General features: G+C 46.0%; 2 protein-coding genes across 13 annotated transcripts in view; one reads left to right on the top strand and one right to left on the bottom strand.

Annotated features, from left to right (window-relative positions):
• Positions 1 to 9,009, top strand: part of ZNF385C (zinc finger protein 385C) — a 167,082-nt gene extending 158,073 nt beyond the window's left edge. For 9 of the 11 annotated variants that reach the window (XM_083709463.1, XM_083709461.1, XM_083709462.1 and 6 more), the window contains 2 exons: positions 578 to 691; positions 1,520 to 1,830. In XM_083709463.1, the coding sequence (XP_083565589.1) occupies positions 578 to 691; positions 1,520 to 1,741 (336 nt within the window). In that variant the 3' untranslated portion in view covers positions 1,742 to 1,830. Of the gene's footprint in view, positions 1 to 577; positions 692 to 1,519 lie in introns of all 11 variants that reach the window. The other 2 variants (XM_083709465.1, XM_083709458.1) reach the window with 1 other exon arrangement.
• Positions 9,010 to 9,699: 690 nt separating this feature from the next.
• Positions 9,700 to 24,902, bottom strand: NKIRAS2 (NFKB inhibitor interacting Ras like 2). 2 transcript variants are annotated; one of them, XM_083709964.1, is made up of 4 exons: positions 24,792 to 24,902; positions 22,387 to 22,517; positions 17,448 to 17,689; positions 9,700 to 12,318 (listed from the first exon to the last, which is right to left on the bottom strand). In XM_083709964.1, the coding sequence occupies exons 2-4, from the start codon at positions 22,478 to 22,480 to the stop codon at positions 12,079 to 12,081; spliced, it is 576 nt and encodes a 191-aa protein (XP_083566090.1). In that variant the 5' UTR covers positions 22,481 to 22,517; positions 24,792 to 24,902; the 3' UTR covers positions 9,700 to 12,078. The 2 variants fall into 2 exon arrangements, with proteins under 2 accessions (XP_083566090.1, XP_083566091.1); XM_083709965.1 differs by having other exon boundaries at positions 24,461 to 24,797.
• Between the last annotated feature and the right edge of the window lie 270 nt (positions 24,903 to 25,172).

Genomic DNA, 25,172 nt, shown 5'->3' with positions numbered 1-25,172 from the left:
TTTCAGTAGGAAAATGGCATTGGCGAAAGTGTTGAATCTCTTTCTCATCCACGGTCCTGATGTGGAGTGGGCCCTCCTCTGTGCAGCTGCTATTTTGGTTATGGGAGAGGGAAAATGACACCAGACCTCCTCTAGAGTAAGTAAAAAGGTAAAGGACCCCTGATCATTAGGTCCATTCGTGACCGACTCTGGGGTTGCGGCGCTCATCTCACTTTATTGGCTGAGGGAGCTGGCATACAGCTTCCGGGTCATGTGGCCAGCATGAGTAAACTACTTCTGGCGAACCAGAGCAGCGCACAGAAACGCCGTTTACCTTCCCGCTGGAGTGGTACCTATTGATCTACTTGCACTGGTGTGCTTTCGAACTGCTAGGCGGGCAGGAGCAGGGACTGAGCAACAGGAGCTCACCCCGTCGTGGGGATTTGAACCACCAACCTTTTGATTGGCAAGTCCTAGGCTCAGTGGTTTAACCCACAGCGCCACCCGCGTCCCTTTGATCTGACTTTTAGAAGACACCTGAAGGCAGCCTTGTTTAGGGAAGTTTTTAATGTTTAACGTCTGATGTCTCCACCCACAGCACATGAACAGCAGGCGGCATAAGGACAGACTGGCAGGGAAGCCAGCAAAGCCCAAATACAGCCCATACAGCAAGTTGCAGAAGAATACGGCCCTGGCAGTGAGTATTCTGAAGGTACTTGTCACTCGAGGTGCTGACCAACTGCGCGGCTTATTGGAAAATACCTTTAAAGAGCGGCTGGAGCTATGGGTTTGCTCTGGGGATCCTGCCCCCCCTTCTTGGTCTAGGTGCTGAACAGTCTGCAGCACAACTTCAGGCATTGTTGTCGCTGGGAAGTTAGAGAAAAGTAATGGCATAACATGGGAGGAGGGCACTAGTTCAGCCGTAGAGCACCAGCTTTTTCAAAAAGCTGAGCAGTCAGCTTTTGAAATCACAAATGAAACCGTAGGAAGGCCGATTTTATCCACATCTTTTTGAATACATTCTTTTTGGGAGGGGATCAAGTGTTATTAGGTGTGGTGGGTGGGCTGCTAACTGTAAACTGTAAGCTGAATCCATGGTCCAAGGCAACAACAGTATTTTGGGGACATTCTCAGTGTTTTACTAAGGTTTTTAAATACTTAACATCTATAAAGAGCGGTGCCGGGGCTTGAGTTTGCTTCGGAAGGTACAGCATGACCCTGGAAGCCAAGTCCACAATCTCGGATGTTGTTCGGGTTGGCCTTACTGCTCAGTATGGCAGAAGTGCCCTCTGTGCATGCTCAGGAGCATTGTTTGCCTTTACTGCTATTTCACACCTTCCAGAGCTGAGCCAACGCTTTCAAAATAGATTCTGGGTTTGGGGCCTAGTAGGGCCCGACTTAAGTTAACCGCTAGAGGTTTAAAGTCGTGGTCCACTGTGTCCCTCTCTCCTTTTGCAGCTTGTAGATTCACGTGGTGTGTGTCTCTCTCTTTCTCTTTCTGTGTGTCTCTGCCCCCGCCCTCCTTCTCTCCCTCCCACAGTCCAAACTGGCTTTGCAGAAGCACCTTACGAAGACCTTGGCTGCACGGTTCCTGCCGGGCCCCCTCACCCCAGCCACCATGTGTGCTCTCCCCAGCCCGCTAACGCTCCGACCAGCTGCCGCTACCCTCTTCCAAGCTCCCATCTTTGGACCAGCGCTTTTCCGAACCCCCCCAGGCCCTGTGCGAGCGGCTACAGGCCCTATCGTCTTTGCCCCCTACTAGAGAACTTTGGCACGGTTTTTTTTGGTTCATTTAGTTAACCAATGTGGGGAAGATCAGGGGAGAAGCAGTACAGAGAAGGAGGGCATCTTAATCAGAAACCTTCCACTGCTTTAAGCGCCAATCTTTTCATCTCCATTTCCGCCTATGTCATTGTTTCGATTACACATTGGGGGAAAGGAGTGTTCCCCTCTATCCGCCTGTGTTGTCCTCCCTCTTAGTTTCAGACAGGCCTCCCATGCGCCAGGTTTTCAGGCATTGGATGATCTACCTAGGAGCACAACCCACCTTATCCAGGTGAGCAGGTGAAGCTTTGTCAAGAACATTTGGTTCATTAGAAATCTGGACATCTGGAGGTGCCATTTTACACAGGGTTACTGCCATCCAGGAGCCATGTGAGATTCAGTGTCAGGGGTTTGCTGGGTGGCGAATAACTGAGGTCCAAAGAGGGTGTGATGTGGGATTGGAACTACTCAACTTTTCAACAAGCAAATGTGGGGGGAGGCCAGGTTTAGATGGGGGAGGGCTTTCCCTGCATGCCGTAGCCCTGATCGAGATCACTTCCTGCCCCCCCCCCCCCGCTGCTTTTTCAAAATAAAGAAGACATAAGGAGTTCCTGTCACAGAACCTTAACGCCATGTCTGCTTGGTCCTAAGACTCTGGCATGTAGGTGAATGTCAGTATTTTTCCCTTTAATGAGAGGTGCTAGAATACCCCTGTACTACTGAAGGGACTGAGCTAGTTTGTTGAGTAGAGACATTAGAGGAAGAAGAAGGGTATGCACAAAAGGAGTATTTCTCATACGAACAAAATTAGTCACACACACACACACACACACACACACACACACACACTACAGATTAAACCCTCCCCACCATCTCAAGCCTTAATGTTTAAAGTCAGATGGCAAAAATATTTTTTTTTTTAAGTTTTCAAAATGACCAAATGGTTTTCAGATTAGGAACTGAAAAGCCCAGATTTTGGTTCCTGCTTGGGTTCATGTGTGTGTTTAAAAGAGAGACAGAGAGAATGTGAAGGAGTATTGCATAGGTTGTAGGTCCAAGATGAGCCAGAACTTTGGTGCTTTTCATTTTTTGAAACAGTATTTTTATCCACAGCTTTGGAAAGTGAATAGGATTTAGATGTGTTTTGGAAAAGGAGTATCCAAGAGCCAGGAGTTATCAGCTATTAGGACCACTCATACTTTACATGGCACTTGTGTTTTTTCACACAGGCAACAGTGTCTGGTGCCATGAGAGTTGCAGCATGTGAAGGGAAGGTTATGTTCTTTAAACACATAGTGAACGTACAGCAGGAAGTCATGAATGTCCCATCACATGTCCATGAGTGTTTAGAGATGTTAGACTCCTCTTTAATGTTTTACATATTCATGTCTGTGCAGTATGGATCATCCCCCAAAGTAGGGTTCAGTTGGACACTACTGGTTGGGGAAGGAGGTTTGTGTGAAATAGGAACGTCAGGGAGCATTTTCAATAGATCTTGCTGGTGGTGTCTGTGTGGTGGTGGATACGCAGATTTCGGCTTTTGGTTGAAGAATTCAGAAAGTAAAAGGCTGCTCTTGGGAACAGCTTACCAAGAACCAGTTCTGATGTAACGTTTTTGCATCTATCACAGATCTTGCAGCTTATTCCTAGAAAACACTGTGAGCTGAAGTCAGATCCCTGGATACTTCAGGTTCACTCTAAACATCAACCGCTGAGTTCCTAGAATCAAAAGGCTAGAAATAATTGTAAACTACTGTCCTTTCTCCTATGCTGCAAGATAGGATGGGATCATCCTTCTGCTTTCCCCTGCTCTTTACTGCTGAATCGGAATAAACATCAGTTGGGTTTTTCCGCAGATTGCAAATTTGCAATTCAGTGTTAGAGCGGGTTTTCCTGGGGAAAGCAGCGGGGCAAATGGGAAAAAAAGTTTTCAAGGACAAGTGAAATGTGGATGAGTCTGCTGTCAGCCTGCACAATCCATGCCACAGGCTGGAAGCAAGTGCCTTCAACGCACAAAGCTCTCTGTTCCTTTAGCAAGGGAAGCAGACTGCATGCTGGAAGGAAAATAATAGGAGATCCCTCCAGCATCAATGGCTGCTTGCACACCTTACACTGAAAGCACATGGCTGGGGAATGATTCCCTTTTGGTTGCTTACCAGCTACCACACTTCTGCGCCCAACAACGGAAGCAGGAGGTGAATTGGTAAAATGCCCCGCCACCGGGCAGGAAAACGACCAGTTTACCAAGTTGGCATTACCCCTGGGTGAACTGAAATGCAAGGACATTCACACTGTCAGAAGTTATTATTAAATTTGCCAGACAATCGTGTATTGAAAGAGTGCCCTAAAACCTAATAGCCACTTCCTCCCCTTTGGTTGTCTTAGGGCTTGGAGCATCAGCAGACCAAAGTGGTACTTCTGCCACAAACTGACAGGTGCATCAAGAGAGGGTTCCAGGAGTCCTACCCACCTGGTCCTCCTTCCGTGTCCAAGTCTAAGCCTACCTTGCCACTCCATCCTGTGCCCTTCTCAGCCACGTGATAGAGCCCCACAGCTGCTTCCCTCTCTGAATGCCACCTCCTTGTGTAGCCCAGTCCTGTCTCAGTTCTGCAAGCTGTCACACAGTGGTCTTTCCCAGCCCTGCCGCTTGAGCTCCTCTAATTGGTGGTGGCAGAAACTCAACTTGGGACGTTGTACTCACCAGGCATGTTCTCTGCCACCTCTTAAGCAGTGGCCCCGCTCCATCATGTGTTGGGTGGTTCTCCTGGCTACACTTTTGAGAAGTCTCTTTTTTGCTTGGGGCACCACAGATTCTAAAGGCTGGGGGTGCCAAACAATGAGGGCAAACAGCAAGTGCAGATGACCCTGGGCTTCATGTCCAGGTTACAAACTTCCCAAAGGATTTTTGGGTCCACAGCTCCCTTGAACAACACCAAATTCTTTCTGCAGCACCCCTGTGGGAGCTCAGGAGCCTAGTTATGCCACCCCTTGCCTGCAGAGCCGGCAGCCCTTCGCCCCTTTTCAAATACCATTGAATGTTCCCTCAGCCTCTTCTCTGCTCCCCTCTCCTTGAGAGTCCTCTGGGCAGCCACAGCTGTCGCCCCTGGTCTCTGAACTGCCCCCCCACTTCTCTGCCTCCTCGCGCTGCCCCACAGGGGCCCGAGGAGCACCCCCTGGCCAGCCCCAGAGGCACCATTTGCCTGGGGAGCTCATAGCCAGGGCTGCTGCAGTAAATAGATGTGCAAGCCTTTGGGAGGCAGAGATGTGAGAAGGCATCAGAGGAGGGAGGGAAGGTCAGAGGCTAGTGTTGCCCGCGGCACCCCTGACCGTCATTCAAGGCACCCCAGGGTGCCACAGCACACTGGTTGAAAACCACTGTATGTACTGTGTTTAAGAGAGCTGTCAACAGACTTTAGTCTTCTAAACCCAATAACTTGAGGGCACTCCTGAATGCAAACATATACCCAGCAGCTGTCCCGCAAGGATAATTATGGACCCTTCTGGAATAAAAACAGCAAGGTTGCTGGCCATAATGAAGCAACGAGCCATTCTAATCTATGCAAAAATACTAATGGAGTGGCTCAGTTCTTCTTGGGTTTCTTTGCCTGTTTCTGGTTCCTGCGCTGTTCTTGTTTCTACTGTATGACAAGAAGGGAGACCATAGCACGCGCGCGCACACACACACACAACACCATAGTTTCCTTGCTGCAGTGGTCTCCTTGTTGCAGCTTTGAAATGTACCATTTCCATTTATGGCAGATAACATCAAAAGTGTAAAATAGGTACGTTCAAGGAATCAGGATAGGTTCGCCGTACTCCAAAAGGAGTTACGGTTGCTATAACAAGCATATTTAAAGTCTCAGGGTGTAGATCTCATGGGTTCCCTTATGCTTCAGAGAATGCACACAAAATGACATTTCTCTCCATTTGTGTGGCTTTTGCCATTTCCCAAGCCAGTAGATGCAGCTCAGCCGGCAGCCTGCCATCTGGCAAGAAGTAGCAAGTAACTCTGATTTGCTCCCCACTTCGGTGGCATTTTGAGAGAGGACTCTCCAGTTTCAAGAGAGACTTAGGCTGGATCTAGATGCATCAAAGAAATGTTTCAGTTAAGCGCATTGCAAACTTTGTATGAGAAATCATGTTGGCCAAAATGGTCATCTGGTGTCACAGTGTTAGAATGCATAAACAACATATATAAAACATGTTTTTCTTTGCCAGTGTAGCTGAGTCCTGGGGATGAGGACAGATATAATTTTGGTAGAGGGCAGGGGCCAATCTGTAAGCATCTTCACTGTGTTCAAGACAAGTGCAAGTCTTTTTCTCCAGTGCCAGGTTGTTTGTGTGTGAGGGGGGGGGGATAGTTCTGCAAGCATACTTTGAATTATGCCAATTGGCTAGTGCCCGTGACTTCACCAAGGCACACACTCCAACCTCCAAATCTGGCCTTGTCCACTCTTCCACTTGTCCACTGCCTAGAAAACAAGGATCTGAGCAGTTTCCCACTTGACTTCTGCTTTCCCCTTTGCTTCATTCATTTCCCAGGGAAATCTCACTCATTAGGAGTGCCGACATCTCTAACGAAGTCAGGTGTGAGGCGGGAGGGCACAACGGTTTGGGGGAAACGGACTCACAAACCAAATTGGAACCTGTGCTATACCTAGTTAGGCCTGTAGAGATTCCACCACACCTCCGTTAGAAGGCAGAGAAAGGACAGGTTTTGTGATAAGAGGGCTAGCAGATTCTGCGAGAAAGCAGGGAGAACTACTACATTCAGGATTGGGAGGGCTTGTTTCAAGCCCTAGAAAGTTTGAAGAGCCATGACAGGTATACACTTTAACCTCATTTGGGGATTGAGTCTGTTTTGGTGCTAAACTGGACAGGGCACTTGTAGTTTGCATACTTTTAGAGAGGAGCTGATATGCTGGGAGCTGGAGCTGGTGATGAGAATATCACCCCTGAGTACAGGTACCCTTGGCCTTCAACCCTCTAGCAATTCAGCAAACTCTGTAAACAGACTTAAGGGTGTGGGTACTATTTTTATAGTACCCGCCTACCCCTTAACTGCAGTCACAGCGAGTTTGCCGTAAGAAATGTGTCCACTTGCCGTTATTTTTGGTTCATGCGGTAGACCTGTACTCTTGCTTTGTTTAGGCAATGTTAAAACCACAGCAAAGTCATGAGATTCGAGCCCTCTGCTCCCAAAGTTTGGCACCAAGGAAGAACTCCACCTTCACCCCATGGCACTTACAAAGAGAATGGGCCTGATTTGATTAAGGAGAAGGAAACTCATTAGAACGAGAGGTTCTCCTACCTAAACTTGGATGGTGTTTACAAACTATGTTTCTGTAGCATGATACTCTCAAAATGGATTGAAAACACAACCCCCAGCTACCGCCCAGCATTCTTTATTTCCTGTTGCATCTTCTTCCATTTCTGTTGGATGTTACCAATGCTCTTCTGTTGTAGAGTCCCCTGAATGTTTACTTTTTTATAAGGTTCTCAGTTTTAGCTGATGCCACCCTTCCTAATTTCAACAACCCACTAGCTTGTCCACTGGGCTCCCCTCTGCTTTTCTTTCTAAGTCGAGGCACTCCAAAGATAACGCCCATCGCTCATGTCTCTTTCCCTGTATTATTCTCAGTCCTCCTGATATCTGGCCTATCACTGTGCTTTCCGTGATACAATGATGTATCACTGTGCTTCCCTTTCTGGAGATACAAAGTAGGTTAAAATACTTTACTGGGCCAACCTAGGGCTGCTTCACTCTTTGCGTCTGTAATGTGCACAACAGAAAATACATTGCAGGTACCTATATTTTTGAAAAACAATGTGGACATGTGACACACATATTTTAAACAGTGTGTATACACACTAAGGAGCCACAGTTGGCGTTAGCTTCCCACTGTCTCTCTCTCCACACACTGACTCACAAGGTGTGAAGACATCCCTAGGTTGGCAAAGGAGTATGAAAACTTTTTGAGTTTCAAGCAATTCCTTATCGGGCAGATAGAGAGCATGCAAATTACCAATAGGTGAAATGTTTGCATTGCTGATAACGGGCTGTTTATTTACAAGCTAGAAAAATCTGCATTGCCCATACTGGGCTGTTTGTAAAGCTACATTCCAAAAATGGCTGGAGAAACGTACACCTAGCAACACACATCTCACCAAGCGGTCAGCATTTGCAAAATAGGGCATTGGAGCTATAATAGTAGCGAGCAAGAGATCTCTGCTCTTTAAGCCGCTTCCTTCCCTTTCTCTCCCTGAAAAAGTGTTCTAGGTTCATCTTCAGTCCATGCGGTTCCAGGTTCATCTCCATTCTGTGGTTCTAGGTTCATCTTCATTCTGTGTGGTTCTAGGTTCATCAACATGCTTCCCATCCTCATGGTTCAGAATTGTCCTATAACAGCTCAATTGCTGTGCCTCTCTTTCTGAGTAGCCATACCTAGGCTTGCCAACTGGTTATCCCTATGGTTGTGCTTCCTTTCCTCCCTTTCGGAAATCTTCCTGCCCATGCCCTGTGGTTTGTTTCTCCCGCCTTCTCTCTTCGTTGCCCTGCTCACAATGGTAGGTCTGGGGAAATGTAGGGAGCTACGTGCCAAGCGCTGGGCACACTTCGAATCCCAGCGGTGCTGCCTGCAGCTTCTTTCGCTACCTTAATATTTCGCGTAAAGCCATAAGACCTTCTGACCAGACTCTCGGCCTAAAGGCAGCTGCCCTCCGCTGCCCACTCCGGCGCTGGTGTTTCGAAACACTCGGCACTTTAACCCCGTTGAAGCCATTCCTTCTGCTAATAATAATATAGCAAGAGGCTGCTTTAGGAACACAATGTGGACGCTTTCTTCCGTCGCCCCTTTTTTCCTTTGTATCCAAAGCATTAATGCCTTTGAACATAGCATATAATGTACTCCAGGTAGTAGGTAGGGCGCCTAGGCCATAGCTCTCAGTAGTGTGTGTGCCCCCACCCTACCCAAAAATGTAAATTTTTCTTCTTTAAAAAAAAAAAAAAAGGAGTGATGCGTAACCATGTTTGATCCTTAAAAAAACAAAAAAGTGAAAGGAAAACCCAACACAAATGTAGGGACTTGGGCCAGTACGTTGTTCCCCCACTCCACCCTCTGATGGTTCAATGTATATTTTTGATGTACTATATATAAATATAAATATATAAAAATGTTGAGATTTAAGTAAAAAAAAATATTTTGATAACCATTGCTCTACTGTGTTACTTGGTCAATAAATGGAACACAGGTGAATGAAGAACAACTCTCGGCTCATTGGTTTGTTGTTGGATGATGGGACAGAGAGCTGCTCAGGCAAGACCTTAACCACAAGCTGGACTGGCATAGCGTGATCTGCAGCCGCCTCAAAAAAGCGTCCGGAGCCTTTTGAATCCCTTCAAGCTCATTTCCATGTATTTGTTGCGACTTTGCATTGCCTGTTGGCGTTGGGATTTGCCCCCGTTTTCGTTCCGGCTCTGCGGCAGGTTGAAGCAGCATCATAAAATGGGTAGAGAGAGCTAAAGTCTAAGGTCTACACAAACTGGTCTACACAAGTCAGCAAAATGGGGCTGTAAATCTGGACTGCACCACTTCAGATTGTAGCTGGGTGGAATCTCTTCCCCTATACAAAAGAAATATACATCTGGATATGGAAAACAACATCTAGGATGCAGGGTGCAATTCTAGGTTTAACCCTTATATTGGGGGGGGGGCAATCTGCTCCTGCAGAGAGTTGCTGAACTACAATTCTCAGATGCCACCCCTACTCCACATCTGTAGTGTGTGTGCGTGTGTTTAAATTTCTAATGTTACAAATCTAGCAATAAGTAGAAGGGAGTGACCATGATGGTCTCAAATCCTCTGTAGCCTTTATGTAGTTCAGTGCATCTCTGAGTTCAGCTGCTTGTCCAGATTCTACCATTCTTGAACAGGAACAAAGTGCCAGGGCTGCTCATTGGTTACAGATTTATTTATTTTTGGGTGGCCAATTATATTTTGCAAAACCAGTTGGTTTACATATATTTGCATATTGCCCAAATAAACATGCAGCCTAACTATCACCTCGGTGGAAGACACCAGTTTCCAGTGTGCAGGAAGAAAGTGCAATAACCTAAAACTTTTATTAATAAAAGATGTAATAATATATTCTGCATTCCTCATAATAGTTTTACACACCAGAGCTAAAAGGATTCCAATACACTTATTAGCCGTTATCATAACCAGCGATCTCTGGATGACTATTATACTTCATTCTTGACCCCAGCTAAGTAGTGATATTTCCATGGATAGCGCTCAGTGGAGTTTACTTCCAGGTAAGTATGTATAGGATTGCAGTCTTAATTTGATGCCAGCTGTCCAAGAAATTGCTTATAACTGTTCCTAAACCAGATTGGGAAAGCAGGGTCACTATGTTTGGAAAAGCCATTCATGAGTTGTCCAAAATCAAACCCATCCCATGTACTGGAGTGTTTTTAAATATATATGCAATCATAGAATTGTAGAGTTGGAAGGGATCCTGAGGATCATCTGTGCAAGAATATGCAGCTGCCCCATACAGGGATCAAACCTGTGGCCTTGGCATTATGAGCACCACATTCTACCCAACTGAGCTACCTATTTAACCAAAATCAGCTTTCCCAAAGCGTTAAGTCCCATTCCTGGGATGACACTTTTCCCATACTTCTGTTTGTTTGTTGAATTTATATACCGCCCTACACCCGGAGGTCTCAGGGTGGTTCACAGAACAAAATCAAAATATAAAACCACAAAATATATAATCAAAATAAAAACAACAACCCAATAACCCCCTCCCCCCAAAAAAACACATTTTAAAAGGGCATTGGATGTCAATCAAATCAAACAAAGGCCTGGTTAAAAAGGAACGTTTTTGCCTGGCACCTAAAGATGTATAATGAAGGCACCAGGCAAACTTCCCTGGGGAGAGCATTCCACAGACAGGGAGCCACTGCAGAGAAGGCCCTGTTCTCGTGTTGCCACCCTCTGGACCTCTCGAAGAGGAGGCACAAGAAGAAGGTCCTCAGAAGATGATCTCAGGATCCGGGTCGGTTCATATGGAAAGAGGCAGTCCTTGAGGTATTGCGGTCCTGAGCCATTTAAGGCTTTATAGGTCAAAACCACTACTCTGAATTGGGCCTGGAAACTAATCGTTAGGAAGTGCAGTCGCACCAGGATCGGCCTTGAACTTAAGGCATGTCACTGTTTGCTTTTCTTCTATCCGCAATTACTCAGCATTCTCTTCTCAATAAACAAATACAAGCCTTTCTGCAGATATTTCCTGCTAGCCCAGAAGTCTGGGAGATAACAGATTAGCTTGGCCATGAGCTTGCTCCCATGTTGAACAGCACATTCCACTGTCCTCATTGCTCCCATAGCCCTGCAGCTTCACCCTACAGCATTCATCTTCCCTTGGTGGGCAGAAGGAGAAGGAAGGGAAGGGAACTGAATCAGGGTCACCACTCAAATGGGGTCGGTCAAGGAAGACTCCCCTCTCTGCTGCTCATGCTGCTCTTTGGGACCCAAATCAAAAGTGAAAATTTGGTACCCTTAACACAGGTTTCCAAGGCTAAAATCAAAGCCGCTTGGAAAATAAGAATGGCTCCAAACATGGTTGAATATTCAACAATGGCTGGGTACACATTACCACTCCCTCTGACTCCAGTGGCACTTCCACCATTGGTGTCTGAAGCCAAATACACAGGTTAGCTGCAATCCATGCTTGTCCTGTAGTTTCTTGAGAAATACTGCCGTGTGGCGTTTCCCCCTCGTCTCAAACCAACGTCCACCCCACTGGAAACATAAGCTGAGATGTGTACACTTGTGAAAGCCACTGCACATTCAGATGACAACTTCATTGAATAGGATACTTCGCTTTGGGTGCAGGAAAACAGATCAGGTAACATGCCTCAGGTTAAGACATCCCCACCCTCTCTCTGTAAAAATGTGGACTTGAACCTCAGTGAGGAGAAAGCAACCTCGCTGTGTTTTACGCCAACAATGTGCCCCTATCCCGTGACTGCAACAAGGCTGCTCTTTTTTTATCGCACAACACACCTGTTGGCACTTGACTCAGGCATGTGGTGTCAGCTTCAGACATTTCCACCCCCCACCCCCCATTCAAGTCAAAAGTGGCGCCCACTGTGTACTTGTGGTGTTCTCCTTTTTTTAAAAAAAGGGGGGAACATGCAAAGAGAGGAAGGAAAGCACTGGCTCATCAGGAATCTGCTACTGGGTGTTCCCTTTTCACGTTGGCTCAAGGTAAGGCCAGCCCTATGTGCATGCAGGTCCACGAGATACAGTGGGCACAGCACCCAAGTCACCCGTCCACGGAACCACTGCTCTTGTTCTTGCGGCTGAGCGGAAAGGCGGACTTGCTCTGCGGCTGCGTCATCTTGCTGGCAAGGTAGACGAAGGGCTCGATGAGGGTCCGGCGGTCGGCGACGGAGATTTCCCACAGCTTCACTTTCTCGGCCTTGGCCCAGTGCTGCACTGCGTCGTGGTCCACGCGTCTCTGCTCCTGCAAGTCACACTTGTTGCCTAAGACCACGATGGTGACCTATCGCAAACGGAACAAAACGACAAGTTTGCATGAAATGAATGAGAAATGCACAGATCTGCATGTAAGCAAGCAAGGCTGGTGGGCCCTTCCTCAGTCACCAGGTTAAGGATGCAGGATAGAGGGGCAACCAGTTATGGGCGAGTTTCATTCTCGTATAGCCAGTGTGGTATAGTTGTTAAAGAGTGTTGGACTAGGACAGGGGTCAGCAAACTTTTTGAGCAGGGGGCCGGTCCACTGTTCCTCAGACCTTGGGGGGGGGGCGGACTATATTGGGGGGGAATGAATGAATTCCTATGCCCCACAAACAACCCAGAGATGCATTTTAAATAAAATCATGCATTCTACTCATGTAAAAACACCAGGCAGGCTCCACAAATAACCCAGAGATGCATTTTAAATAAAAGGACACATTCTACTCATGTAAAAACATGCTGATTCCCAGACCATCCATGGCCAGATTGAGAAGGTGATTGGGCCGGATCCAGCCCCCATGGACTAGGACCTGGGAGACGGGGGTTCAAATCTCATTTGGCCATGAAGCTTGCTGGGTAACTTTGTGCCAGTCACTGCCTATCAGCCTAACCTGCCTCACAGGGTTGTTACGGGGATTAAATGAGGAGGAAGAGAACTATGTATTGTTGTTGTTATTATTATTATTATTATTATTATTATTATTATTATTAGTTATACCCCGCCCACTCTGGGTGGCTCCCAACAGAATATTAAAAGCACGATAAAACTTCAAACCTTAAAAACTTCCCTAAACAGTGCTGCCTTCAGATGTCTTCTAAAAGTCAGATAGTTGCTTATTTCCTTGACGTCTGATGGGAGGGCATTCCACAGGGCGGGTGCCACTACAGAGAAGGCCCTCTGACTGGTTTCCAACCTCACTTCTTTCAGTGAGGGAACCGCCAGAAGGCTGTTGGCATTGGACCTCAGTGTCCAGGCTGAATGATGGAGGTGGAGACGCTCCTTCAGGTATACTGGGCCATGTACACTACTTTGAGCTCCTTGGTGGGACATAAAGGCAAAAACTAAATAATTTCCCTTATCAATAGTTTCGTCAGGCTCAAAAGCCAAGGGGAGGGAGGCAGTTTCTCCACTTGGGTACTGGTGTTTATAGTAGCAGCTGTGCCTTGAAGCTCTGAAGTTGGTGGGAATGACTCCTAGGGGCCTGAGTCAATGAGCAGGACAGGAAGCCTGGGGTTGTATCGCAGGAAAGAGTCTGACTGTTTTGTTGCTTGTTCAGCAATAGCAACCTAACCTTCCCCTGTCAATGAAGTACAAGATGTGCTCTCAGCTCATGGGACATGATAGCTAGACCTAGCTCAGGGTCAGCTTGAGGTTTTAGTGGCTTTTCTTGGTCAGTTTGGTGCCGTGGGGAGAATACACCCTCTCCTCTAGCTACACCCTTTCCTCCTTTGGCCTTTCTCTTAAAAGCATTATTTATGAATGCTCATAGCAAGATGACTCTAGAGCAAAGTTTCCCAAACTCTGTATCCAGCTTGGTTTTTTGGGGGGACTACAGTTCCCATCATCCCTGACCACTGGTCCTGCTAGCAAGGGAAGATGGGAGTTGTAGTCCAAAAACAGCTGGAGACACAGGTTTGGGAAACCCTGCTCTAGAGTAAAACAGGGTTTAAGGAAATTATGATGGGCTAAACAGAGGTTAAAAATACCCCGTGTGCAAGTCACCAGAAAAAGTTTCTTTTAATACCCTTTTACAATCAATCATAAATAACCCTTCAAAACTCTTGTTGCCTTTGGTGCCAAGTACACCTTAAGAGACACGGGTGGCACTGTGGTCTAAACCACTGAGTCTCTTGAGCTTGCCGATCAGAGAGTTGGTGGTTCAAATCCCCACAACATTTACCATACTGCTTTTCACTGCTGTTCATATTTCTAACCCTACTTGGAAATTTATTAGTTTATTGTATCTCTCTAAATCCTCCCCCAAAATCCTCACTCTTCCCATATCCTTCTCTCATCTTGGACCCTTATTCTCACTGACATAGTTGCAAGTTCCACATATTTAATCAAGCAATATCACTATTGTTCTTTAGTTGGGAGTTTTTTGCCCTTCCATTTTTGAGCATATAATATTCTAACCGCTAGCAGTTAGAAGCCATTTTTAAATGTCCCCTGGGGCAGAAGGGAGAGTCCCCACAGAACACCAAATGAAGAAGATTTTTAGTGGAACGGACGCTCATGAGCGGGGGTGAACTCTTCCTCCTCAAAGATTTTTAAACAGAAGTTGGACGACCCTCTGTCATATCTGATTTAGGTGAGATTTCTGCACTAGATGACTATTGGGGTCCCTTACAGCTGTACAATTTTGTGATTCTTAACCTGAATTATTCTACCGGACTGCCATTCACTTGTGTGATTTGATTACAAGTTTTACAGTGCAGAAGGATTTCTTAAGAGCTAAAATGTCAAAACTCAAAATAAGAGGGCAAATACTGTCTATTTTACGGAGTGGGTGGATGAGGGGGTGAGGAAACACCAGTATTTTTTGTCCTTTTAGCTACTGCTTACAAGCTAACAATACAGGCTCTGCTGGCTATTACATGTAATTATTACACATTTTTCTCTGGCAATTGCATTCAAATCAGTTCAAGGTTTCATCATGTTTTTCAAAAGGCACTGTGGCTGAAATCTTTTTAATGCAAGTTTAAAAGTGCTTATTGGTTTTTCCCTCACGTGTTAAGTTTATGGCCCTCAAACACAGCTGTTTTTGTTTTTGAAGGCCTTGACCCAAATATTCCCAAAGCTTGCCCGACCTGAGAGACTAGCCAGACCTAAGCCCGAGTGCATTCTTCACTCCTCTCCTCAGCAACAGTCCTCATGTTTTTCCATGACTCACTTTAAATCGAGCCGCGACCTTGTAGTGGGAACTGACCCGTCGGTTGAAGACAGGCCCTTTACAGCACGCAAGAGAATCTGTGGCAAATCTCACACACCATATAGTTAAAGCACATGACCTCTCATGCCCCTCACAGAGCTATAATTACAGAACCCTTAAAAAATTACTGTTCCCAAGATCCTTTGGGGGGAAGTCACATACTCTAAATATGCTTTAAATCATGGGTAGGCAAACCAAGACCCCATCACCGTCTAAATCCGGCCTGTGGACGGTCCGGGAATCAGCGTGTTTTTACATGAGTAGAATGTGTGCTTTTGTTTAAAATGCATCTCTGGGTTATTTGTAAAGGTAAAAGTAAAGGGACCCCTGACCATTTGGTCCAGTCGTGGCCGACTCTGGGGTTACAGCGCTCATCTCGCTTTATTGGCCGAGGGAGCCGGCGTACAGCTTCCGGGTCATGTGGCCAGCATGACTAAGCCACTTCTGGCGAACCAGAGCAGCACACGGAAACGCTGTTTACCTTTCCGCCGGAGCGGTACCTATTTATCTACTTGCACTTTGACATGCTTTCGAACTGCTAGGTTGGCAGGAGCAGGGACCGAGCAACGGGAGCTCACCCCGTCGCGGGGATTCGAACCGCCGACGTTCTGATTGGCAAGCCTTAGGCTCTGTAGTTTAACGCACAGTGCCACCCACGTCCCTGGTTTATTTGTAGGGCATAGGAATTCATTCATTTCCCCGCCCCCAAAAAATATAGTCCGGCCCCCCACAAGGTCTGAGGGACAGTGGACCGGCCCCCTGCTGGAAAAGCTTGCTGACCTCTGCTTTAAATGTATGATGTACAGGCAAGCGCACTTGAGATTGAGGGGGCTGGGGCCGTGTGACCTAAGCACGCCACGTGCGCACTTCACTGTGCGTACTGACATGCGTACGCCACGTTGGCTTACGCGCACGGTGCAAGCACGTCCCGCAGAGTGTGAATGCATGGCTGCTGTGGAATTTTGAGGGGGCCCGGTCCCCTCCTTGAAAATTGTGGGGGAGCCTTGCCCTCCCCTAGATTGTGCCCCATGACCATGTGATGCTTATCTGTAAAGCGTTGGAGGAAAGGAAGTTCAAAAACTCAGGTGGCCTCTGTGGCCCGGAGTGCCTTCCATCAGCTTTGGCTGGTGGCCCAACTATGCCCCTATCTGGACAGGGATAGCCTAACTACTGTTGTCTATGCTCTATGTAACCCTCAAGTTTAGATTACTGCAATGTGTTATACGTAGGGCTGCCTCTGAAGGCGGTTCAGAAACTTCAGCTAGTGCAGAATTCAGTGGCCAGGCTGCTCACCGGAATAAGGTGGTTTGAGCATATTACACCGATCCTGGTCCAACAGCACTGGTTACCAATTAGTTTCTGGGCCCAATTCAGAGTGGTGGTTTTGATCTATAAAGCCTTAAACAGCTCAGAACCGCAATACCTCAAGGACCGCCTCTTTCCATATGAATCTACCCCGACCCTGAGATCATCTTCTGAGGCCCTCCGTCATGTGCCTCCTCCTCGAGAGGTGCAGAGGGTGCCAACACGAGAACAGGGCCTTCTCTGCAGTGGCTCCCCATATGTGGAATGCTCTCCCCAAGGCGCTTTCATTATACACCTTTAGGCGCCGGGCAAAAACGTTCATTTTTAACCAGGCCTTTGGTTGATCTGTTTGACATCCTGTACCCTTTTAAAATGTGGCTCTTTTGTGGGGGGGGGGGATGTTGTTGGGTTATTGTTTTCCTTTTGATTTTATATACTGTCATCTTTTCTGTGAACTGCCCTGAGACAGTGGTGCCTTGGGTTACAAACACCTCGGGTAACAAACACTTGGGGTTGCAGACTCCGCTAACCTGGAAGGAGTACCTCAAGTTAAGAACTTTGCCCCAGGATCAGAAAAGAAATTGCGCTGCGGCAGCAGCGGGAGGCCCCCCATTAGCTAAAGTGGTACCTCGGGTTAAGAACAGTTTCAGGTTAAGAACGGACCTCTGGAACGAATTAATTTCGTAACCAGAGGTACTACTGTATATAAATTCAATAAATAAATATATAATAAAAGCCAGAGATCGCTAGACCAGGAGTGGCGACGTTATGGCTGTCAGAGGGACTCCGTTATCCCGCAGCACTGGCCATCTTGAATGATGCTGATGGGAGTCCAACTGCATCTGGAGGGCCACAGGTTGCCCACCGCCCACTTGAGGACCTCCCCCCCCCCACCTTTTGGTGTAGGCGCACCAACCTCCTTTTTATCCTTGCTCTTGTCTATCTCCTTCTTCAGAATCTCCACCCTCTTGAAGGACTCCTTGCTGTCGATGCTGTAAACCAGCACGTATCCATCCGTGCAGGAGAAGCAGTGCTTGGGCAATTCCAGCCCATCCCTCAAGCCTCGGGTGTCATAGAAGCGCACCAGCTCCCGTACCCCCCGGTCCGTCTCGATGGAGCCCACGTAAATGTCCTCTTGGGTTTCGATCATCTCTGAACCTGCACACAGCCAACGGGACAGAGGGCAGCAATTACTGGACACGCGGAAATTGTCGGGAGTGTTTTCTCAGAAGGATTCGTTCTCTCCATACTCACAGCAGCCAGGGGCAGTGCTTTTGTTAGGCCAACCAGAACAAAATAACACGCAAGCTCTTGAGTTCTTCAGAACTCTTCCATCAGGTAAACTAGGAGTTCTGGAGAACTCATAATCTCGTGTGATATTTTGGCAGCTGGCCTAATAAACTTAGTACCCTACTATGGATTTAGGGCTTTATTTACAAATTGAAGATATCATACAAATGTTCACAAAATATTGTGTAATTACCGTATTTTTCCGTGTATAAGACTAAGGTTTTTTTTACCAAAAAATTAGGTTTAAAATTGGGGTTCGCCTTATACACGGGTAGTGCTGAGGGGTGTTTTCTTAATTTGGAGTCCCCCAAAATAGGAGGCGTCTTATACATGGGGGTGTCTTATACACAGAAAAATACGGCATACACAATTACCTTATAGTTTGCATAATTTTAAAAATACATATAAATAATGTAATTCGTTTAAATACAGTTATTTGCACCATGCGAAGCTTAAAGATGAGAGAGAAGAGCCTATTCATATCTAATTGGTAACTTTTCCTCCTTTATAGCAACTTATAATTATTCCAATTCTAGGAACCCCCACTTCCTTTCTTGACATACCAAGTTACTAAATTCCACATGTCCATTATTTCCATACAATGTTCCTTTCTTTAATTTTTCTTATGGGCCAACACTGTTACCTTTACTTTGTACAGTAGCCAGAGAATATTTTGCTAACTCCCCGCCCACCCAAAAAAGCAAATGTCTCTGCAGTTGCTATCAGCATTTGGAAGAAATATTCCATTAGTGCCTGTGAATAATTTCCTCCAAATGCAAATCTCAGTTCTAGAAGAGGGATTTTCCATATGGAAAAAGCTACATGCTCTCTCCACTCCTGATCTGGTAACTACCAGCCCTACTGAGCTAATGGAATTTGCCTTTAAAAACAAAACAGGCAAAGATACATTTAATGTCATATTCAGTTTGGCCCTAAATAACTGAAGCATAGTGCCATTGGTGCATCTCTATGCCAGGAAAAAGCTGCGCCTGTTGGATTTCTACCTGCCATGCAGCTGTTAAACACAATTGGACCTATGCTAGAGCAGGGAGAACCAGCCCTTGGTCCGACTGATGGCCATACTCGGTGTCAAGGACCAGGGCTGTGCCCACACTCCAATTTGCCCTGCATCGGGTCTGTTCCCACCACTGCTTTGGAAAGCGTGCAAACATTATGTTATACACTATCCATAAAGGTAAAGTAAAGGGACCCCTGAACATTAGGTCCAGTCATGGCCGACTCTGGGGTTGCGGCGCTCATCTCGCTTTATTGGCCGAGGGAGCTGGCGTACAGCTTCTGGGTCATGTGGCCAGCATGACTAAGCCGCTTCTGGCGAACCAGAGCAGCGCATGAAAACGCTGTTTACTTTCCCGCCGGAGCGGTACCTATTTATCTACTTGCACTTTGATATGCTTTCAAACTGCTAGGTTGGCAGGAGCAGGGACAGAGCAATGGGAGTTCATCCCGTCACGGGGATTCGAACCACCAACCTTCTGATCTGCAAGTCCTAGGCTCTGTGGTTTAACCCACAGCGCCACCCACGTCCATACACGTTCTCTAATTTCTTAGGAAATACTGCATTTTTGTGTGTTTTCCCCTCAAACCAGCTCCAACCCGAATTGAGAAAAAGAACGACCTAGGGCTTATCCACACTTACAGTGGTACCTCAGGTTAAGTACTTAATTCATTCCGGAGGTCTGTTCTTAACCTGAAACTGTTCTTAACCTGAAGCACCACTTTAGCTAATGGGGCCTCCTGCTGCCGCCACACCGCCGGAGCATGATTTCTGTTCTCATCCTGAAGCAAAGTTCTTAAGCCAAGGTACTATTTCTGGGTTAGCGGAGTCTGTAACCTGAAGCATATGTAACCTGAAGTGTATGTAACCCAAGGTACCACTGTACTTTTTGCCCTGTTTTTTCCAGGCAGAAGACTGTGATTTAAAGATCTGTCTCCAAGGACCCAGGTTTATTTTGCTCCAAGCATGCCTTACGAAAGCCGCTCTTTAAAGCTGAATTGGAGCAAATGTCAATTTGGGTTTTCTGAGGATTGCTGTTTGCTCTGATTGAGCTTTAAAGAGCGGGTTTTTGTGGGGAAAGCTCTGGAGCAAAAAGGAAAAGAAAGGGTCCTCAGACATGGAGCTTTTAATTGCGAACCGTGCCTGGAAAGATCGGAGGAAAGGTAAATGTGGATAAGCCCGTAGCTGCACTTTAAGCCAGTAACTTGGGAAGACAGGTGAACTAATGCCAGTGTACTGGAAGAAGCAAAGATCACCAGTGTTGAAGCAACGATTCTTCAACATCAACTTCATTGGACTGGTCATGTTATGCGAATGCCTGATTATTGTCTTCCAAAGCAACTACTCTATTCCAAACTTAAAAATGGAAAGCGTAATGCTGGTGGTCAACAAAAGAGTGCCCCAAGGCAAATCTTAAAAAATGTAGTATAAACACCAACAATTGGGAAACACTTGCCTGCGAGTGCTCCAACTGGAGAGCAGCCTTTACCAAAGGTGTCATGGGCTTTGAAGACGCTTAAACGCAGGACGCAAGGGAGAAACGTGCTAAGAGGAAGGCACGCTTGGCAAATCCACACCGTGATCAACTCCCGCCCGGAAACCAATGTCCCCACTGCGGAAGGTTGTGTGGATCCAGAATTGGCTTCCACAGTCACTTATGAACCCACTGTCAAAACCGTGTTTATGGAAGACAATCTTACTCGGCTACGAATGATCGCCAAAGAAGGAGAAGAATGCAGCCTGAGCGCAATTGCTATGTGGCCCAAGTTTTCTGTCTTCTGCAGCATTTGGTTTGCCCCATATTCATGACTGGTTGAGACAGATTTGCCTGTTGTGTAAGACTCCAAAGCTGCCTCACCTGTCTGCAGTTTTTCTGCCAGCAGCACTCTACTCCTTCCACATTTTTCTTGACACTCTGCCTCTGCGTTTTTTTTTGTTTGTCTCCAGAATTCAATTTTGTCAGCTGACCAGCCTTTCGGCCCTTTACCCACCCTCAGTATAGACTCCAGGATTTTTTTGTGGGGGATAGGGGTGGCACTCTCAACAACAGTATCCTTTGTGGGGGTCCTTAACCTAAAAGAGGTGGGGTTTGCAAACTGAGCATGATCTTGTGCTGCATTTGATCTTCTTAGGTGCTCTCTACAAAGTGGAAATGGTAATACTGCTAGGGTAACGAGCCCTCTGCTGGCCTTGGTCCCCTAGCAAACACCCAAACATCTGTGTTCTCCTGCCTGCCTAACTAACACCACATTGAATTCCCCCTCTCCCTGGGTCCTGGGTAACCCAGTCAAACTGAACTTCCACTTTGCTCACGATTCTGCACTGCATGTTAACTTTCTAGTGGCTATATACCGTATTTTTCACTCTATAAGATGCACCAGACCACAAGACGCAGCTAGTTTTTGGAGGAGGAAAACAAGAATAAAAATATTCTGACTCTCAGAAGCCAGAACAGCAAAAGGGACCGCTGCGCAGTGAAAGCAGCAATCCCTCTTGCTGTTCTGGCTTCTGGGATAGCTGCGCAGCCTACATTCGCTCCATAAGACGCACACACATTTCCCCTTACTTTTTAGGAGGGGAAAAAGTGAGTCTTATAGAGCAAAAAATACGGTAATTCTTCAAGCTGCATCGCTAGGCAGTGTGCAAAGAATCAAAAATAATTTTTAACCCCCTACAAAGAAAAAAGAGTGAACGGTACTTAACGAAAGAACTAACCCGCTGAGCTGTGGGTCAGACAGAAAAGTGGGGTTCTGCACCCTCTCCAGAAGACCCGCCATTGAGAGAGAGAGGGACATTCATTCTGGAGCTACAGAGTAACTGATAGAAACACATTACTTCTTGCTGCTACCTTTTTGTGAATCAGGGCCTGAGAAGAGCATTGGAGTTGAGGCCAGGGGGTGGTAAAACAGGTGACACTCCCCAAGAAACATGGGACCCTGGCTAGGATATTTTCTCCCTGGCCACTTAGAATCACTCCCAATGATGGGCAGTCTATACATAGGCAAGCAACAGACGCTTTTTAATTTTCGCAATGGCTCTGTACAGTAAATTAGCCTTAAAAAATGGTTTTGGCTTGAACAAGCAGGATAGTCATCCCCTCCAACATTTCTCTGATGAAAATGGGACGTATTATTATTATTATTATTATTATTATTATTATTATTATTACCACCCCACCCATCTCTGGGTGGTGTCCAACATATATAAAAACATAATTAAACTTTAAACAAAAACTTCCCTATATAGGGCTGCCTTCAGATGTCTTCTAAAGGCTGTATAGTTCCTTATCTCCATACCCTCCAACATTTCTCCAGTGAAAACAGGGACGTCCTACCATACCCTCCAATATTTCTCTGATGAAAATAGGGACGTCCTAAGGAAATGCAGGACATTCTGGGATCAACTCAGAATCCGGGACGGCTTCTGTAAATCCAGGACTGTCCCCAGAAAATAGGGACACTTGGAGGGGGTCTGGATTTGCCTTAAAAACCAGTTTAGGCCTGAACAAGCAAGGCTAGTGAGCTGTGCCCAGCTGAAAGCCAACACTCACCGACCACATGGTTCCCATAGAGGAGCTGCTCCAGGATGGAGGTCTTCCCAACGGAGGCTTGCCCACATACTACCACTTTACAGCTCTTCCCCATCTTCTGGTCGGTGGGGGAAGAGGAAGAATGCAAGAAGCTGCAAATGGAAGGCATGCGGTGAAAGCATACATACGCATACAAACACCCACACATCTCTGTGTGGGCGCAGGAGCAAAGGAAGCACCAAAGGACATCGGTCTGTCTAGCTCCGTATAGTCTATGCGGACTGGCAGAGGTTTTCCAAGGTTTAAGGCAGGAGTCTGTCCCCAGACATACCAAGAGGAGCCGGGGTCTGAACCTGGAACCTACTGCATGCAAACACTCTGTCGCTGAGCTATGTGCCTGAGGCTGTTTTTTGGAGTTTCAGGGAGGGACTTCCAGCAGAACAGCCAGGCTGCCTGGAGCCCAGGTTTGTACCAGCAAATTGGGGGAAAGGGCGTGAGCAGGAATGCAAGCAGCCCTAAAAGGATCAGTCGTCTGGGGAAAGACTGACCCCATCAGCAGCTCTAGAAACTTATCTCCAGCTCTGCAGATCTGATTCACACATTTTATTATTTGAGGAACGTATCATTCCAATGCTGCATTGTATCAAATATTATCCTGCAATCTGATTTAATCACGTCCATGCGTTTCTTTTCTCTCTTTTTTTTAATTATTAAACAGTTTCAACATAACAATTTATCAATCCAGGCATTCAATTACATTATTTTTCCCTTCCCCTCCCCCATCCCTCCCTCTCCCTCTCACCCAGGACTTCCATCAGCTCCCCTCTCTGGTTTCTTTGCACATATTATTCTCTGCATATTATAAAATTGTACATATCCTTGCCTTGTCTATCATATATTTAACTAATAAACTTGTGGATGTTGTTGTTTTTTTAATAATATTTATTCAAATTTTAAAGATTACGAAGAGAAAAAAGAAAAAAAGAAAAATAAAAAAGACAGAAAAAATACAAACAATTGAAAAAAAACCAGATCAAACCTTTACATCACTTGCCTTCATTCACTTACTTCCTTGACCTCCTCTCACCTCCCATTTTTGTATTCTAATTCAGTTAGATATTTCAGCAAATCCTTTCCAGCTTTGTTTTTAGCTTAATAATTTATCTTAATATATTGTGATTTTGCATTCTCTTCTTTCACCAGTTCATTTTTAAATGGGCACAAGATGTTGGACATAACATTATGATGGCTGACTGGGAACAGTTATGGACCACAGGCATGAAGTTTACGGCATGTAATGCCTTAAAAGAGAATATAATGAAAATGATTTACAGGTGGTACATGACACCAGTCAAGCTTGCAAAATTTATCATCTGCCCGATAATAAATGTTGGAAATGTAAAGAGATTGAAGGTACATTCTTTCACCTTTGGTGGACGTGCCCAAAGATTAAGACCTTTTGGGAGATGATCTATAATGAAATTAAAAAGGTATTTAAATATACCTTCCAGAAGAAACCAGAGGCCTTTCTCTTGGGCATGGTCGGCCAATTGGTGCTAAAGGAGGATAGAACTTTCTTTATGTACACCACAACAGCAGCAAGAATACTTATCGCAAAGTATTGGAAAACACAAGATCTACCCACCCGGGAAGAATGGCAGATGAAGGTGATGGACTACATGGAACTGGCTGAGATGACTGGCAGAATCCGAGACCAAGGAGAAGAGTCGGTGGAAGAAGATTGGAAAAAAATTAAAGTTTATCTTCAGAAATATTGTAAAATTAAGGAGTGTTAGAAAGATGTTGGAATAGAATTATGTTGTTTTAGCAGAAAAGATATAAAGGATTAAGTAAAAAACAAAAACAAAAAAAAACTTGTGGATGTTTATTCAAAGCCTGCTAAGGAGTCCAACTCATGTGTTTCTTGCCCATTGCAAGCATTGCACAGAAAATAAAAGTTTTCATTGTTGTTGCAAAAAGGTCGCTATTTTCATCTTGCATACATTTTCTACGTCACATAGAAGTGTCAAATTTCACTAGACTTTTGCCCCTCTATTCCTAATCCTTTTTACTCCGTGCCCAGCATAGGATTCACCTTGCATCGAAGTAGGCTCTAATTCACAAAAGGTTATGCCAACAACGAATGCACTCCTCTTCAAGGCACTGCCAGACTCTTTTCCTTGTGCGTCATACAGATTTGCTAACCAGAAAGCCTGGACTGGTGGCTGTTCCCTGTTGGGCCTGTGCACAGGTCTGCTGTCACATAAACGAGTGGCATAAACCCTTGGTATGACGTGAGCATGCAATTCCACACTGATCTTGCTTTTCTAAATGGTGCATCCTGTTTTGAGAGCTTCATCTGAGAAAATTTGGCTGATCTTGATCGGCTGATCAGCGCACACCTGCATGGGGCTATATAGACTTACCTTCCCAAGGCGCCTGCCCCTTTGTTTCGTTACTTTCTGCCTTCAGCTTCAGCCTGGAGAGGAACTGTGGGCCAACAAGTCAGCAGAGCTAGGAGAAGTGGCAGAAAGAGAAGGATGCAGCCCACAGCTCCATCTAGGGTTGCATGTGAAATGTTGCTATGCTATGCTCAGCAATTGCCAAGGGCACTTCAGATGCAGAACACTTAAGACTGCAGCATAAATTGCACAGTGCGGAAGAGTTGCACAGTGCACAGTGTGTGTTTCTGTGCGATGGGGGGAAATGGTGGAATACTACAACAGAGAGAATGGTTATGTGCTGTGATCACACTTTTTTCACAACTAACTTATGAATTCTCTGCCACAAGGTGGATAGCCACTGGC

Source organism: Podarcis gaigeae, assembly GCF_964106915.1.
Source record: "Podarcis gaigeae genome assembly, chromosome: 13".
Classification (NCBI taxonomy): Eukaryota; Metazoa; Chordata; class Lepidosauria; order Squamata; family Lacertidae; genus Podarcis; species Podarcis gaigeae.
Note: the sequence above shows the minus strand (reverse complement) of the source record. Positions and strands in the feature narration are given on the sequence as shown.